At 35.1% G+C, this 18994-nt stretch overlaps 2 protein-coding genes across 3 annotated transcripts in view; both read right to left on the bottom strand.

Annotated features, from left to right (window-relative positions):
• Positions 1–1377: 1377 nt before the first annotated feature.
• LOC139145812 (uncharacterized) lies at positions 1378–11798 on the bottom strand. Its single transcript, XM_070717201.1, has 8 exons — positions 11262–11798; positions 10389–10453; positions 9699–9739; positions 8685–8750; positions 7255–7412; positions 6157–6322; positions 4165–4296; positions 1378–2938 (listed from the first exon to the last, which is right to left on the bottom strand). Exons 1-8 carry the CDS (start codon positions 11662–11664, stop codon positions 2734–2736), a joined length of 1236 nt encoding a protein of 411 aa, XP_070573302.1. The 5' UTR covers positions 11665–11798; the 3' UTR covers positions 1378–2733.
• Positions 11799–15118: 3320 nt separating this feature from the next.
• LOC139145809 (uncharacterized) overlaps positions 15119–18994 on the bottom strand; it is a 46136-nt gene continuing 42260 nt past the window's right edge. For both annotated transcript variants that reach the window (XM_070717195.1, XM_070717196.1), the window contains 4 exons: positions 18563–18598; positions 16999–17243; positions 15583–15891; positions 15119–15157 (listed from right to left, as the gene is read on the bottom strand). In XM_070717195.1, the coding sequence (XP_070573296.1) occupies positions 17187–17243; positions 18563–18598 (93 nt within the window). In that variant the 3' untranslated portion in view covers positions 15119–15157; positions 15583–15891; positions 16999–17186. The remainder of the gene's footprint in view (positions 15158–15582; positions 15892–16998; positions 17244–18562; positions 18599–18994) is intronic.

Below are 18994 nucleotides of genomic sequence, written 5' to 3'. Positions count from 1 at the left end.
GTAAATTTCTACTTGGGGCATAAAAGCAGATTTGATTTAGAATATCTGGAGCATCATAATGTGAATGAATTATTTTGTACAAAAAGCACATGTCAAGGGTTAGTCTTCTATTGTGTAACTTAGGAATGTTCAGAATTCTGCAATAAATGGGTAGCTGGATTTACTGCAGTGAACATTGAGTTTGCGACAAATGTATTTCACAAATTTAATTTGTACTCTCTCGATTTTTTCTGACCGGCCCTTCTGGTGGGGTGACCACACAACAGAGCCATACTCTAGAATAGATCTTACATAAACAAAATACAGAGAAATAATTGCTGAAAGTCATTGAATGGCTGGCAGAGACGCTTAATAAAACCAAGAGATTTGAAGGCTCTAGAAACAATGTTATTGATGTGAAAAGAATAATTAAGGTTGGAAGTAAGGTAAATGCCCAAATCCTTGACAACAGAGACCCGTTGAAGAGGGGTACCATTGATGGAGTAATCAAGAGAGGAAATGATTCTTTTCTTAAGTGTAAAACTGATAAATTTACATTTACTGATATTAGGTGACAGTTTCCAGTTGTTACACCATTGTGCAAATTTGTCAAGATCTTGCTGTAACATGACACAGTCAGCGAGGGATGTGATGGTGCGATAGATCTTGGCATCGTCGGCATACAAGCTGAGCTTTGCAGAAATATCTAACAGTGAAATATCGTTAATAAACATAACAAAAAGTAGTGGCCCCAAGAGTGAACCCTGGGGCACACCTGACGAAGCAATGTACCATTTTGACGAGCAACTACCAAACACTACCCTCTGTCGTCTGAGATGAAGATAAGAAGCCAGCCAACTGTGCAGATTACCACATATACCGAATTTGGCGGCTTTGTACAGGAGAAGTGTGTGACAGACACTGTCAAAAGCCTTGCTAAAGTCCGTGTAAATTGAATCTACCTGTTGTTTATTGTTCAGTGAAACAGAGATGAAATCTGTATAATCCACTAAGTTAGTTGTAGTGGATCTGTTTTTAACAAATCCGTGCTGGTCGATGGAAATATTTGGTTTAATATGTTGATAGATATGAGGAACAATAACTGCCTCGAAGATCTTAGCAAAAAGAGGCAACAAGGAGATTGGGCGGTAATTTTCAACTGCTGATTGACCACCAGATTTAAACACGGGGACAACATTGGCCTGTTTAAACTGAGAGAAAACTGAGAAGGAAACTGACCAAGAGAAATGGATTTTTGGAATAAAATTTGGAGGGGAACAACAAGAACATCGGTACAGTGTTTAATGATGCAGGCGGAGATACCGTCCGGGCCACTCGCTTTGTTCAAGTCTAGAGAAGCGATGACTTTCTTAATACTGTCCGGACATATATTAACATGTGTCAGTGGAAGAAGAGTAGAAAAACACCAACGCGGAGTTCAATAACTTTGGGCGTTTTCAGATGATATTTGACCTTTGACCCCAGATGAACCACAAATTATTCACGTGAACGGTACAGCCTGCGTTGAATGTTGAATTTTCATTTGCTACTCTGAGCAGGCACACACAATGCGTTCGTAATAAGTATGCCATTGAGAGATGCAGTGTACGACAGTTATTTATTAAATACTAGGATTCATGTCCTCATATGCCGACTGAAGTACAGTGAAATTCCAGAGCTGGTCAGAACAGCCTATGTATGCACAGTCAGATGTACTACCGGTACACCACGGAATTTTTGTCTGGAACTAAATGGTTGACAATATCATTGCTCATCATACTTATACAGGCTGTGTTGACACCCAAAATAACTGATATATAGATAGGCAAATAATTATTCTTAAACTTCATTTAAAATGATATTCTGAAAGTTCCTTTTTCAATACAATTTTTTAAGATCTTAAAAATCATGATGGACAGATATGATTCCCAAACTTCATAGCACTGTTAATAGTATAACTGCACCACAGTTGAGAATCTACAATTTTAAATTTCATTTGTAAACCAGACAACTTGCTGAAAAAGTAGCATACCTTTACACACATTTCTCACATTTATAGATATTTTTCCTATGCACTTTCAATATACACATTTCATTAATTATGACACTGTACAATAATAATTTTTTTCATCTTAGTATTTCATATCAAGAGCAGCATGCTTCAAATAGCATTCATAACTAGCCTAGGCAGTATTATTAGTTCTTGTTTTCAGAGATGAAACAGCAAGATGTTATAGCACTCTTGGCAATGTTTTAAGGTATTTGTAGCAATTTCTTAAAGTCTTTGTATGTAAAATTAATTTGTCCAAAATAAAGTAAAAACGACACTTTGAAGTTTTTGAACAATATTAGTAGCTTCTCATCTTGAAAGCTATAAATATAAATTAACTTTGAACATGCTACAACTGACCAGGACAGGAAGAAAGATTCAAGACACAGAGACTTAATGTCAATAACACAAAAAGTTTTGAGTGAAATATTTACAATATACTATCTACAAAAGGTGAATTGCACATTCAAAGTATGAGAAAGACACTGAGACGCCGTATTACAATATCTCAAAAAAATCCCAATGGAGACAATGCATTCTCATGGATACATTTGAAAAGTGGACAGTGCTAAAGTCTTTAAACAATGAATGCTCTGTACTCATTCTGGACGGAATACACTTTATCACATAATTTGCAATTTGACCGATACTGCTTCTGAAGCCGATGTTTCTGTACCAGATTCAGCAGAATTGAAGGAAATCTTTTACTTCCAAGCAGAGCTCATAAAATCATCTACACCTGAAAACATCATGTGAGGATCTTCAGACACACGACTTTTGACATAATCTTCAAATTCATTCCAACGTTTCAGATCTCTTGGGAATCTGTTAGGTAGAAGATGTTCCTCCAAGGCAGTTGGTTTAGGAATTGGTGGCGCTGCTGGTGTGTGTGATACCAATACATAACGTCTGGTGATGCAACAGAAAGTATCAAATGTTTAATTGTAGATGAATGACAGTCATCCACTGTACAGTTTTTACAAGAACTCCAATTCTCATTTCTTTCAAAGGGTTTTCTTAATTTAATTTTTGAGCCTTGTGTAGTTTCTTTGAAACAGTATGTCATCGCCAATTGACTGATTGATATTTCTAATTAATTCCATCTTTACAGATGTCTACACTCTTTAAGGCAGTGTACAGCTCAATGCAATTCACTAGTCTAACTGTAGTCATTACAGAATTCCATCTTGTCAAATGAATGGCAAAAGTTATAAGTAGTGATGATATATTATGCATAGGGCTGCCTATGTAATGTTAAACTAGTTTCTCTAAGTTACCTTTTTCTTGAAAAATAAACTTGTTCTTAACTACATGACCCTGATCATAGAATGCACTCAATATATTTCTGACTGCATATACTTAAAGCAAAGTTGTTAACACTTATATGTTTGGGTAACCAGAGAGCCTTGCTGTGAGTCATTGAAAATTGTGAAATTGAATGGAAGAAGTATGATAACAAGTTATCAAGTATAAAAAGTGGTAATGGAAAACTGTTTCAAACTGAATAATATTTCTCATAATATGACAAATTTTAAAATTCTGTTTTGTTACACAGAGTGCCTTTTGAACAGTTGATATGCTTTGAAATTGCAACAAGGATAACTCAATCTATATATTTCTGACTGCATATACTTAATGCAAAGTTGTTAACACTAATATGTTTGAATAACCAGAGAGCCTTGCTGTGAGTCATTGAAAATTGTGAAATTGAATGGAAGAAGTATGATAACAAGTTATCAAGTATAAAAAGTGGTAATGGAAAACTGTTTCAAACTGAATAATATTTCTCATAATATGACAAATTTTAAAATTCTGTTTTGTTACACAGAGTGCCTTTTGAACAGTTGATATGCTTTGAAATTGCAGCAAGGATAACTCAATCTATGCAAAAATGAGTGAGACATGATATCATTTTGTATTTATGCTGTGAGCAATTTGCATATCAGCATGTTTTTGTCAAATTATTAAAGACATTTCTGGCGATCCCTGGAATCGCCTTTGTTCTGGTTTTGTAAGAGGATTATGGAGATGTGATAGCCTTTTGTTTTCCATTGAAATTATAATCTTGTTAGTAAATTTTCTGATGAGACAATCTGGCGCCAACGAATGCCTTTAAGTATATTTCCTGTACTTACCTACACTTGCTTGGTACAGATTTACTTGGAGGTGGCTTTTTCAGAATCAATTGTTTGCCATTACCTGGTAAATGTTCAAACACTTCTGACTCATTCACTTTAATTCTTGTTGGTTGTTTGTTGAGACGTACTCTGTAAAACAAATTATGGATACAAATTATGTATACACATTATGGATATAAATTATGTATACAAATTATGGATATAAACTATAGATACAAATTATGAATACAAATTATATATAAAAATTATGAAATCCCTGATACAAATTATGGGTACAAATTATGTATACAAATTATGGATGCAAATTATAAATACAAATTATTGATACAATTATGGATACAATTTTATTACAATAGCAGCTACTAAATATTGGTTTTGATATTGCAGATTGTTAACCCTTCAACTGAAGTGAAATCAGGGAAATAAATTTCATTTGGTATGGTATTATTTCTGAAAACTTTACATGACTGCCTGTTAACAGTGGTTGAAAAAACTGGTGATGAAATAAAATAAAAGGCTCTAATTCTTTAATCAACAGAGACTGTTCCACCCTCAAGACACTTCACATCACTGGACCATCACCATAGTGTTATGCTTCACTGTATAGAGCACCTGTCTATTATTAGTACAAGTATAAAGTTTGTAGTCATCTATAGCATTAGATGACTTTGTCTTCCCATTACTCCTTTCTCAGACCTGGTCCCCTGACCTGGTCACATTCCCTTGCTAGCTTCACCAGTTTGCTGATACAAGCTGTACTTGGTTAAACTGATTGGCTTATTTGATCTGAGTGTCCGTAGCCATTGAGGAGCTTAGAGAGTCTACTATCCACACTGATTGCCATGGCAACTACTTGGTACAATAAAGCTTAGAGTATATACACTGTGGCCATGTACCATTGATAAACTTCTGTTTACACAACATAAATCACTATTGCCCTTAGTTATGAAGTTTTCAATCAAAGAAGAATCACCTTACAGTAAATGCTACTAAAAATGAGACTGTTAGTTACAGCCATGTAAAGCTGGTTTTTGTTTCAGTTTTGCCATGGTTCATAAACTAGCTGTGATACCTAAAGAATTGTGTGATCTAGAGATGGTGTGAATAGCAGACTGGATCAAAAAGATATTTATTTATTTATTTATTTATTTACTATGTTTCCTCACTGGCATACATATATAACAAGACCGAATAGAGACACCCAAATATAAAAAAACAACTAGACTGCGAGAGAAAAACCTGTTGCACCACAGTTAAGCAATACATACAAAGTCGGGACAAAAACAGAAGCCAGTAAATGGTAGAGATAAACAGGTGTCGAACACCTCTAGCACTGTCCCACCATACATCAAAAATGGGAAAACAAGGGCTCAACAGCCATGGACAACAGTCTTTTGTACAACAAATGAACTTATGGAGCCAGCAACTATGTGGGACAGCTATAAGACAAAGACAAACAGAATTGCCAGAAAAGAATCATTTTTCATTTTGCTGTAGTCTTCTCAATCAATGTAAACTGTAGGGTAATCTTTACGGCAAACACTGATAACTGAACTTGCAGCGGTAAGTATGACAACATCAGGATGATGTCAGTTTCAGCGCTCAGTCTGCTGCAACATAGAACCTTCATCACATAAATCAATCCAATTTGCCAATACATCCAAATATTGATATTGGAAGCAGATTATAGTCTGTGATTGCCAGATAGATGAGTCTGTTGAGCAGAATAGAGTCTGACTTACCTAAATGGTAAATTGGCTGCTAGATTGACGAGTCTGTTGAGCAGAATAGAGTCTGTCTGACTTACCTAAATGGTAAATTGGCTGCTAGATTGACGAGTCTGTTGAGCAGAATAGAGTCTGACTTACCTAAATGGTAATTGGCTGCTAGATTGACGAGTCTGTTGAGCAGAATAAAGTCTGACTTACCTAAATGGTAAATTGGCTGCTAGATTGATGAGTCTGTTGAGCAGAATAGAGTCTGACTTACCTAAATGGTAAATTTGCTGCTAGATCTTCATCTTCTTTGAACTTAGCAAATGCAGATTGAGGTCTGTTCAGTGTTGTAGAGACTGATGTTGGTGCATTCATAAAGCCAGCACTCTGTGCTCTTCGTTTCAAAGTGTTCAATGAAGAGTCTGACTTTGTCATCAAATCTGTAGAGAAATTCACAGGTTATGTTATGTCTACTCATCAAGTAACTACCCTGTAGAGAAATTCACAGGTATTGTTATGTCTACTCATCAAGTAACTACCCCATTTGAAACAAGTAACTGTGATTTATTTGTTTGTGCTTCCTTCATGGTGTTTTGCCAAAAAGATATATTTTACCTGTACAGAGCAGTAATTCTTCGTCTATTATTGATTATAAACTCTTACGGCCTCTTCATATATAGTGATTAATTTTACTCTAAGACTTGTGAATTTGCCTATGTTTGCGAACAAATGTGTAACACGAACAAAAATTGTGACAAATAATACAAACAAACCATACTTTGATAGTGACCATCTAAGAATATACCAATTTCTTCTTTTTGAAATCATTAATTTTTTTGATGTTCACTTCAAAAAGTGTTTAGGGATTGTGAAGTAATAATATTTCATGATATCACAAAGTAATCATTGAATAACATACTAATATTATTCACGAAGAATGTTATCCTATTGTCCCATTACAAATCTTATACACTCACAACATTCATCAAATTATTCAAATATTTTGCTGAGCCAAATCATTGTTTTGGTGACTTATACTCAAGCAATAAATGATGCTGACAGTATGTATAATATCTGTATATAGCTTAAGGGGAATCAGTTGTCGGAACTGCGCCTGTGTGAGTTTCTTGTTTACAAATAATGTATTTCATGTATGATATCTAGATGCACCTCATCTTCATAGCTGCAATATTTAAATTATACGATGTAGATTATGACGGACATGTTTTAACTTTCATTAATCACCATTGTCCCTTGGATACAGTGTTTACATCAGTCGTATGGTCCCATACAACCTTTGGGCACAGTTCTGACGAGTGTATGCCTTGAAACATATCAATTGCATGGTACATCATACACGTTGTATATTTACCCCTGTCAACTCCAGTAGTGTCACTATGATAGCCTTCCCCACAAGTATCATGGCCAAGCAGAGCTCTCCTTCTCTCACGCTGACGTAACTCCAACAATCTTCTTTTCTGATGAGCACTTTCAACTCTTTGTTGTCTTTGGGCTTTCAGCATCTGATTCCTAGGAAAAATCATAACAGTTTAATCACTAACACATTTGAAAGAAGAGATGAAGTATGGAATACAACCATATGATCATATGTACCACAGTTTACTTGCATCAAAGCGTGCGCATATTACCGGTATTTGCACTGCAGTGCAATACCAAAAACATTATGCCATTTCTTTATGTTAATGAGTATTTACCAATTTTGTGAAAGGACTGCCACCGAATACACCGCAGCACTCGCGCAAATACCGCTAGTACGACGCGCTTGCACTCACAGGTCATGGGGTTCTGTCATATTCTTTTGATAGTTTAAGGGCCATTATTTGTAACTTTTGACCATTTTTTACCTCGGAAAATTCCATGTTGGAGGCTCATATTTGTTGCAAAATTTTGTTTTACGAAGAAACAAACATGATTAGTGATGTTATAGCAACATAAAACTGCTATTTTTTGTTAAAAGTGTTGCCCTTCCGAGCTCTTTTGTTGACGTCTGGCATGCTCAGCGTGCTGAGGAGATCGCAGATATGGTGACGCCGCGATCACGCGAGATGTACAAGTTCACGTTTATTGTGGGATCAAAACAACATTGTGTCGTGGATTGCCAGACATCTGGCTACGCAACGTGCTCGGACAATGGACTACGACGTAAGTACCGGCATAAGTAATGAATATTTATTTTGAAATTGCTGTAAATAGCTTGCGCAGGTGCAGAAGAATGCCTACGTTGCAATTCGCGTGTCAACAGAGTTTGTATTTCTGTCCGGACAAAAATTGAAATTTTCGTTGTAAAGTCACATGTTATTTAGTTGTAGGGCACGTAATGTATCCGAATAATACGCGATTCTCTGTTATTTGACAGGCTATTCAACATGAGCCAGTGATCATTTCAATCAAAACTAACGAAAAAATTGCCAGAAGGTACTGCTAATGGAACTTTTACTAATCAATGTAGAAATATTATTATTATTATTGGAAGGATATTTTTAAATATATTTAACATTATTGTGTTTGATGTCTTTACAGATCAGATTGATAGATAACATATAATACATGAACAAAGGAAATGTATGTATAAGTAAAATAACAACACTGCAGATCAAAGGTTCAATAAGATGATATTCTTTATAGATTTTGCTCTGAGACTCTTACATTGCTTTAACTTTCTCATGTAACAGATAATAAGAATGATTACAATTCAAGTCAGCGTTTTGTATGAATTTAAACTTTTTAGGCATTGGCCTTTATTGCACATAATCGTTAGCTGTGTACAATATTTAATTTTACCTTTTTATCAATTTTTCCTGGTAATCTTCAAACCAAGATTCCTTGCTATGCCAATCAGATGGAGTTCTGTTGGAAAGAAAGGAAGAAAGGCTCTCCTTAGAATAGTAAATTCCTGGTGGTGTTGTGTACAACCTTCAAACCAAGTTGTAAAGTTATTCAACACACTGGTGTACTGAGTGCTGCTCTTCCTTCATGAAAAAACGTACTGTTGTACTGATAGTTTTGAAAAAATTGTGCAGGGTTTACATGCCATGCACCAAAACACAGCAGCAAAACATTGTTTGACTGGTATCAGTTAATCCCTATGACAAGTACATGCAAATAACTTGAAATCAGAATAAAACAAACAAAAGTGTGGATTGTATCAACCAAGAGTGTTTAATTACAACATGCTACAATCAATAATTTATTGGAAGTCTAGGATACACTCACATCACCAAAGGTAGGATCTAAAATCTTTACCATTGCAATTGGCTTTAAGTATGTTAACCTTGTTGATAATTTGAGGATGTAAATGAAAAACAAGAACAAGTTATACTGGCTGCAGACAATCTCTATGTAACATTGTTATATATGAAGACTGGTAGACTGTGAAATCATCAGTGCCTGCATTCAGTGTGTATTTTACAGTATGGTACTCAATTCAATGTATGCTGTATTTGAGTCAACAGCAATAGAGATATATGTGTATCACTCCTCTTGGAATATAAAACTACTACTTGAGTTGTAAGAAACTATGCTATTCTGCTATTCATTTGTGCAAGAACAGTTTTCTCCTTTCACATTCCAGATTTCATCTCTCTCTCCTCCATACTTCAGCATTCATCATAGTCCATGATTCCTTACGCAGACTGTACACTATGTTGACAATCTCATCTTTGATGGTTTAAGCCATTAATCCAGAGATGTCCTTATTATACACCTGTCCCTACAATGTTGAAGCTGTTGTTGATGATGGACGATGATTGTCAACAAACCCACAGAACGAGAAAGCATTCTGTTGCTGAAACTTACGTTGGACAACTTCTATATTTCCTGATGAGTTCATCCCCCAGCTGTGATAGCAATAGAGTATAAAGTACATAACGTTATCGTAATAATTGTCTGCTGACAAGCATTATTGGTGATGCTGTTTTTATCATGCGTGGTATAGAAAGCTGCTTATTTCAAATGTACCTGACATAAACAATGAAATAGTGTAACTGCTTTCTGAGTCAGCAATGAGTCAGCACTATGATGATACTTGCAGGAGGGACTGTGTACTAGTACATGTATGTGACTGTGTCATGTTTAACTTTTGCAATCCATGAATTCATTATAGTCGCTTTCATAACAACCATGCACTGATACTAAACAAAATACATAAATAGACAATTGGGAAGTGAAAATCTTTCAAGAAGTATGTAAGGTTTAAAAGAAGTACACAAATTAGGAGCTAAAGATTGTTAAAGCTGATTTTCCTCTCAAATACAACATTACATTGTATTTGTAACTCTTCCACATGGCATTGAATATCTATCTCTTCTACACTACTGACATTTCATATTGATAGTAACAAACCCCTGTTTGATGACAACTAGGTTAGAAATGCATCTAACAACAGTAGGTTTCTTATATGTATTTGTTCAAACAATGTGACACCCTGTTCTATAATTGTCTTGACTGATGTCAAGTTGCAAAACTCATTCACTTTGGGGACCTTACCTCTTTTTGATCTTGAAATGTCACATGGGCAGTATGAGGTCGTTTATCAGTCTGAAGTCTTTCACCTAGGTCGTACAGAATCACAAGAATATATACAAGGAATATTAAAACTGTGTTTATTCATCAAAACACAGCAAAAATATGATAGCATGCTCAATAATTCCAATTTTACATAGCAAAAGTCAGTAAAAAAAAGGCATTCTTCAAAATTAACGTATTAATATTTGCTTTTACTATGCAAGATTTTATACTCGAAATCAATGACATGCATAGAGTTAAACAGTTTGAGGTTGTTACAAGCTATTGAACATTTTACAGATAAACTTGCTTAGAAATTTGTCACATTCTTTATTTGAGGAGAGAAAAACATCCCAAAGATTTAAGAAGAGATTACCTTAACATGAAGTATCTATTGACCTTAACCCAAAGATACTCATACTTAGTATGAACCTGAGGGAAGTAAATCCATTACTAGTGATAGTTACACATTTATAATTACCTTACAATTACTTTGCTAAAGATATATAACTTACTTTTCTGAGCCTGTTACCCCATTCATCCATGATGTCACAAAGTGTTCTTTTGGAAGGGACACTTGACCATCAAATATGACATAGTTTTTACACTGCTTCTTTCACATTTTGATTATTTGTTGGTTAAATTAAATGTATCTACACATGGTTTGAACTCACTGATAAAGAAGAAACAGGCTGAGAATAGTTTGAACAAGACTTGATTGAAAAGAGACATGAATGTGAACGTGTAAAAAACCCAATGGAAATGTTAGAGCAATATCCATGCTGTGCTATGGTGATTACATGTAAAGCATTGCCATGCTAGCATACTGGGTGTTCAGGGAAAGCAGTGACTTACCTATCTCCAATATACGGCTAATGTTACTATTTGTGTCATCTGCAGTGATCTCTTCCTCATCCTTGCTAGCAGTGGGGATGACTATCGGTACTGTGTCTCTACTCACAGTGGATGAATCACGCAAGCCACGTATCACAATATCAGATTTTGTTTCACGTATTTTACTTTTGTGAATTTGTCTAGGTTTGTGGATATGGTGGCTGCTATGCCTAGGTTTATGAACTGTATGGCTTGGTTGAGTGAGGAAGAGATCCTGCGTGGGTAATGGTGATGATATTGGTGAGTCTTCTTTGAGTGCCATCAGTTCTGGCTCTTCATCACTCTCATCTTCTATTATGTCTTTCTGTATATCTCTAGGGCTGTATTTTCTGGCTATAGCCATCCTAATGCCAGCCTTGTACATAGCTGTGGTGCCTACAAATGTTATGGTGGTTTGTAATGTACAGTGACTTGTCAATGAACGGTGAATGTGGTGAAATCAACTGGATACACTCAGTACCCAGTGAAATCAAATGACTGTAGATTACTGACAAAATCTGTAAATTATACTCCTGTATATCTCTAAGTTTTTAGTATTACTGTAAAACAACTATTTCATATTACTGCCAAGGATTCTTAAGGAAGACAAACTCATTAGAATTTTATAATTGATAATCTTGTCCATGGCTATGATATGGTTTAGAGGAATGTTCTTCATGAAAATCATTGATGACACAGCTATGAGGAATTTTAGTGAAAATCATTGCTTACTGGAAATTTCAAAAGATGTTCAAGGATCATGAATAAGAATGAAGTATATACAGAATGAAACAGTCTATGCTATTATGCCTCTGTATATTTTTGATCAATCTAATTCATGAGTTACCGGTAACAAATTAAAAATTAATGAATGACTTTCAAAAAACTTTGATAACTGAACAAATAGGACATCAACTGAAATAACCATCAAAAATAGTTTCAGATCATGAAAAAAATGCTTATCACAAAAATATTACTACTAGAGATTTCATCAACATACATGTATTAGTCACATTTCAGAAACACAAGTATGAGACAATAGTCAACATTGAATGATTAATGCAAAGGAAAACAATTTTCACGATGATTGACACAGGATATTTTCACTAGTGGCTTTTAGAATCAAATCAATATCCTAACATACAGTAAACTGACACTGATTATCAATGAATGGTAGTTATTGTGCAGTGATGTATTAATCAGTGCAATGGTCACATGACTACCATTAACAGTTGTTGATTGGCTCTTAGAATCAAATCAAAGTCCTAGCATACAGTAAACTGACACTGATTATCAATGAATGGTAGTTATTGTGCAGTGATGTATAATCAGTGCAATGGTCACATGACTAACATTAACAGTTGTTGATTGGCTCTTAGAATCAAATCAAAGTCCTAGCATACAGTAAACTGACACTGATTATCAATGAATGGTAAATGTTGTGCAGTGATGTATTAATCAGTGCAATGGTCACATGACTAACATTAACAGTTGTTGATTGGCTCTTAGAATCAAATCAAAGTCCTAGCATACAGTAAACTGACATTGATTATCAATGAATGATAAATGTTGTGCAGTGATGTATTAATCAGTGCAATGGTCACATGACTAACATTAACAGTTGTTGATTGGCTCTTAGAATCAAATCAAAGTCCTAGCATACAGTAAACTGACACTGATTATCAATGAATGGTAAATGTTGTGCAGTGATGTATTAATCAGTGCAATGGTCACATGACTACCATTAAAAGTTGTTTATTGGCTCTTAGAATCAAATCAAAGTCCTAGCATACAGTAAACTGACACTGATTATCAATGAATGGTAAATGTTGTGCAGTGATGTATTAATCAGTGCAATGGTCACATGACTACCATTAACAGTTGTTGATTGGCTCTTAGAATCAAATCAAAGTCCTAGCATACAGTAAACTGACATTGATTATCAATGAATGATAAATGTTGTGCAGTGATGTATTAATCAGTGCAATGGTCACATGACTAACATTAACAGTTGTTGATTGGCTCTTAGAATCAAATCAAAGTCCTAGCATACAGTAAACTGACACTGATTATCAATGAATGGTAAATGTTGTGCAGTGATGTATTAATCAGTGCAACGGTCACATGACTACCATTAAAAGTTGTTTATTGGCTCTTACAAAACACTTCAGTATCTGCTGTATGTTATTTGGTGAGTATGACTGTAAAGGGTTTGAAGTGATATGTTGACAAGACTGTGTTATTGTAGACACCACACTGTATACGTAAAGCTGTTATTAGAACACTGATGAAGACTATGCAGATAATACAGCCATACAAATATCACATTGAACAGCTTGACATGAGACACACAAGGAACAACATGGTGACTTGGGCTATATCGGGAACAAAACTTCAATACAAACAGCTTTGTGAGAAATGGCCAACCTGTAATATGCTGCAGCATTCACAAGCTTTATCAGTAACAGTGTCAATATGAGATTTACAGATACATTTATACTTCTATTAAGTCTGAAGTCAACACATATCAATGAAGAATGGTAGACTGGAAACACTTCTCATTTGAAATAATCTTTTATCAAGTTATGAAGCACAGTGGATGCCACTGTGATACAATACAAAATTATAAGTTTTGTCAATTGGTTTCTATATCATTCTATACTTTGAATATATGCCAGACACAATTGAAATAAATAAAAATATGATGCCATAAAAAACTAAAGACAAGGTTATTATTATGTTAAATGATCACATAAATAATTTGATATTACAAAAAACCTTACTTTTATACAGGTTGACCAAATTCTACTGTGCTGAATATTGCATGTTATACAGCAAGAAATGATGAATATGTACAATGTTAACACACAATTAGTAAATGCAGTACAAGGTACCAGGCCTAGTAATCTCCAGTGACCCTGAATCACTGCCATAAACTCATATCAATGTGAGACTTTCAAGAAGTAGCAATGTGTTTCTCATATCACATCAATCATGAATGCCACATATAGTATCTAGATTTCATATCATTTTTGTATGAACCAAATCCTACCTTTTTGTATACTAATTTTCAAAACTCACACCACCAGGTACACAATTTCCAGTTTTTATACATTTTATCAGACTTTGATTGATGACAATACACTACATACACTTACAGATTACATTTTTTTGTAATTTTGAGTGATATGGCAGTTTCTAACAGCACAGCAGTGTTTCAGGTTCACTGAATATACATGTGCATCTTACCTGAACAATTTCATAGAACAGTACTCATTGACATATGGATATCAAACTGATATCGTCATATTCTTGATGGTTTTTCAAGAAAGACATGGGCAATGTACCCTCTAGCTTTGAAGATTTCTGAACTCTTAGTAGATTTAGGAATTTCTTGAAATTTCCTTGAATCAACCATTTAGCAAAATGTGTCATATGTACACTTCTCAAATCAAAGAAAACTTGCTTTAGCTAGGGACACATAAATTTGGCTTGGAGGGCACAAAGTCATGAACATTCAATTATTTGAAGAGCTAGGCAGAGATCAGAATCTATTTCATTAAGGGTCATCATTGTTGAAATTCATTCAAGACAATTTCATTGACTGTGATGACTGATTTTGAATTTCCCTTCAGACATATTTTTGAACATGTTGACCCATGGTGCAGGGGTAGATTCCTTCTTTCCTTTGTAGAACAAATAGTTACCTTAGACTACTGCCGTAAGGGTTTTAAAGATACCAAGGGGATGGACCAGGGCAATATCAACATACCTTGACCAATGTCAGTTGCCACATCTGTGCCGTAAGTTAAACTGTTTTTATCATCTTTAGTTTCTTTGGCTTCCTCAACTTGTGATTCAACCTCAGCTGCTTTGTCCTGGATGACAACAGACAAATGCATGAAATGCTGTGTATCATGGAAGGAAAAATCCTGCTACTTTCATATTTGGTTATTTTAAGATGTTTATACATTTTAAGATAAGACACTTACAATGGACAATCCACAACAAATGATCCTTACACTTGGAAAGTAATCTATGGAGAGGTTGAGGTTTAATAATAAGTACAATGCATCTACTTGATTGATAAATTTGAGAAAGTCATCACCAAGCAGGGTATCTGCTCCTACATCTATATTGTATGTAAAGTTTACATGAAACTTGGATGTTCCTTCTATGTGTAAGTTAGCTTTCATGATATTTACCTTCACTTGTAGATGAATAATTTGCCATGAATAGTATGCTGTTAATTTCAAAGTTTTCAATATGACATTTCCACACAATACAGCAATGTCCTACATACCTGTCCCTCATTGTCACCAGTTTCAGTATCTGTTTCAGTTTGCTGTTTGTCTTCATCAACTCCTGCTGTTGGTGACACTGACACCATTGGTTTACTGCTTTTACTGCTGTCTACCGTTGATGTCTTCTTTGTTTTCTTCAACACTTTGCCAGGTTTCATACCAGATCTTGAAACTTCAGCACTACCACTAGGTTTCAATGTGATCACTGTACTCGATGCAGACATCTTGTTTTGTTGACTAGTTGTCTTAGCAACCACAGTTCCTGATTTGCTGATTGGTTGTTTGCTTTGCAAAGGTGCTGTGTTTTCCTGTAGAATAAATAATGGGTGTTACGTATCTTTCTTCTCTTTCCCTACAAGGCTTGTCACACTTTAATATTTGTAACTGCTAGAAAAAATGTACCAGCAATTTCAAACTTATTCTTAGCCAGGAAGTATTGCTTGGCATCTTTACAAATAAATGTTGGAGAATTTTTAATCACTGGACAAAACTGTTTCCTTTATACCGCAGTTTGCATCAATAATGCCTAAAATGTTACCGTCTTGACAGTGTAGGGCAAAACCACATAATCCAAAGGTTGTGAATACTGTTAAAATTTTTACTGATTCAGATATGCAGAAAGAATTTTAGAAGAAATACTAAAATTTTCACACTGATATGCAGAAAGAATTTTGGAAGATATTAATCTCAATATGAAACATTATAAAAATGTTAAAAGCTACAAAAAGGGCATATTGCTGATATTTATTTCATTATGATTAAATATTCTCGAAATACACACTAATATATCACTAGCCTATACCGCATACTTCATGGATTCAAGGTAGGATTCAAGGTAGATACTGTGCATTTAAACCAATCATCATTGAGTTGAATTTGATGTAGATGTTTGATGTAACTTAGCTCTATGATGGGGTTACACTAAAACATTTTTAGCTGCCAATTGGAAAAATGCTGTTGAATTAAAATCGATGATAAACAGAAGGCCATACTAAGAGAAAAACATTCCCATTATCTAAGACTCACACAACAGATTACATAATGAAATTTAATATATAATAGCAAGATCACTTTCCTAGCTCTTCCCAATGGTAAGTTCAACTCATCACAGACATTGATGCAACAAGTTTTGATTACACAATCTGATACTGAATGGCACTTCCCCTGTAGATTTCTGCAACACCTGTACACATCCTAAGCAGTAGGAAATTGTATTTGAATTACTACTATGTTCTGACCTACATAATACGGCACTGTTGATGTTCTGACTTACATGATAAGGCACTGCTGACAGAAACTGCTGCTAGCATTTGGGAATCAGAAAGAAATCTATTGTTCATTTGTAAAAAGAATGTTATGAGTACTTTGATTTTCATTGTATTCTAGAAATACTTCATTAAGTATAGGATGAGTACCTTTTTCACAGTTTGTTTCTTGGACACCATAAATGGACTTCCTTTCTGTCCAGGTTCAGGTGTTGATTCAACACTACTCTGTGGTCGCTGTATTTCCTCCGTTTCCTCTGGCTGCTTTATTTCTTGTCTGGATTCTACTCTCTCACCCTCTCCTGGATCAGGTGTTCTTACTTTCCCTCCAGTGACTCTCATTCTCTCCTTTTCATTTGTTTCTTCTGAATAACACGGGCTGGTACAGCTGGTTTCTATGGGTTACGTGATATGGTAATTATTGTAATGTGACACTGCTATATCAGATGTCATTCTCAGACAATTCATACATAATTATGAAATTTATTTTAAATTCTGTTGAAAATTTTACATTTCCTGACTATCACTTCTTCAACTCTTTTTTCTGTGGCTGTATACTTACCGTGTATCACATGTGCTTATAACGAAAAGACCACAAAGGATGCAGGAGGACATAGGCACAGCCAAGGTCCCTCTGAACCGTGGCACAGCGTATGCCTGACTTATATAGCTAAAGGTAATGTGTGAGCCCCATGTCTGGGTGCATCCTTTGCAGTATTTTCATAATAACTTTATTACACATCTTACATTCATGACTAGGGTATCAAATGACCAAGTAACTGTGTTCATGCAATGTCATGATAATATTTCTTATGATTTGTGGCAAGTATGGAACACTATCTTGAATGCACTTTCTGATAGCCTGTCAGTGTTGCCGCCAGGACGCGCCCTTGCGACAATGTCCCCAAAACAGAACCCGTTGTCCCACACTCTTGCGTACTGCCGGTCACCTTGGGCGCACTCGTGAGTCAACTGTGATGGGTGTAGTCTACAAGTAATATCTGTTACTGACGATGATCTTTGTTTTGCATAATTATTGTGAGGCTTACACAACGTACTTTCGGAGCTAGCTCTATGATTAAAAGTAATTAAAACGCTGCACTTGATATCATAATTTGCTTGACTGTAGTCCGTCTGAGCTCTGATTTGCGGCAGATATGGTATACTGCTTCAATTGCCTGAAATTCAAGCATAGCGACGCGGTCCTGGTAGCTTGAATTTTGTTCAGTGAAACTAATGTGTTACGAAATAATGCAAAATTTGATTGACAACTGCTTGTTGTCCCCAAAATGTACAAAATGTCCCCAAAATAAATGGCAGTGGAACACAGTGTCCCCTGATCTAAAATTCCTGGCAGGAACACTGGCCTGTGCAACTATGTGTACATATACAGATATATTCTTGGCAATCATCCAGACGTGAATGTGCAGAGGCACTCACAGAATCTTCTGCGCACACAGGCACAACAGGAAAGAGTCACTGTTATGGAAAGCCAATTCCGTACATAATCTATTTTAGTACACCCAAAACTCTATTGTTCTCATTCTTAAATGTATTATAATGGCTGTTATTTTTAATTCTGAACACCCTACTAAATACAGTGTTTCAACTTGACACATTTAGCTTGATTGACAAGGTTAATTATTAACATGATTTCTAGACTAGCAATATAAACTATCAAGTACTTCAGTGTAAAACTTGAAATATATGTTACCTTGGTTGTGATGTCTTCTGCCGGTACTTCTGGTTCCTGTTCAAATCACAACACAGAAAGAACAGATTCAGTTTAACATTCCATAACACAATACATGTACTTGATTTCTCAGTGATGTAAACACAACTACAGTCATATATTATTTCTATCTTCATCAGTGAGTATCATAATCAAACAAGCAAAATATACTGTACAGCAACTACATAGCAAGACAATGTACAACAACTATATAGCAGGACATAGCGTGTACAGCACACACATTTTTAGCAATAGTAAATGCAAAATGACAATGCTTGATTGTATCATGTTTTACAAAATTCACACAATGATTCATTGTTTAAGTTCCATTGACATAGTTTTTTCATTATTAACACAACTTTGCCAAAGAAATACAATCAGATCCTACGACTTTACAGCATTTTGTATTGGATT

Source organism: Ptychodera flava, chromosome 12 (assembly GCF_041260155.1).
Source record: "Ptychodera flava strain L36383 chromosome 12, AS_Pfla_20210202, whole genome shotgun sequence".
Lineage (NCBI taxonomy): Eukaryota > Metazoa > Hemichordata > Enteropneusta > Ptychoderidae > Ptychodera > Ptychodera flava.
This window is presented reverse-complemented; position numbering and strand designations above follow the sequence as displayed.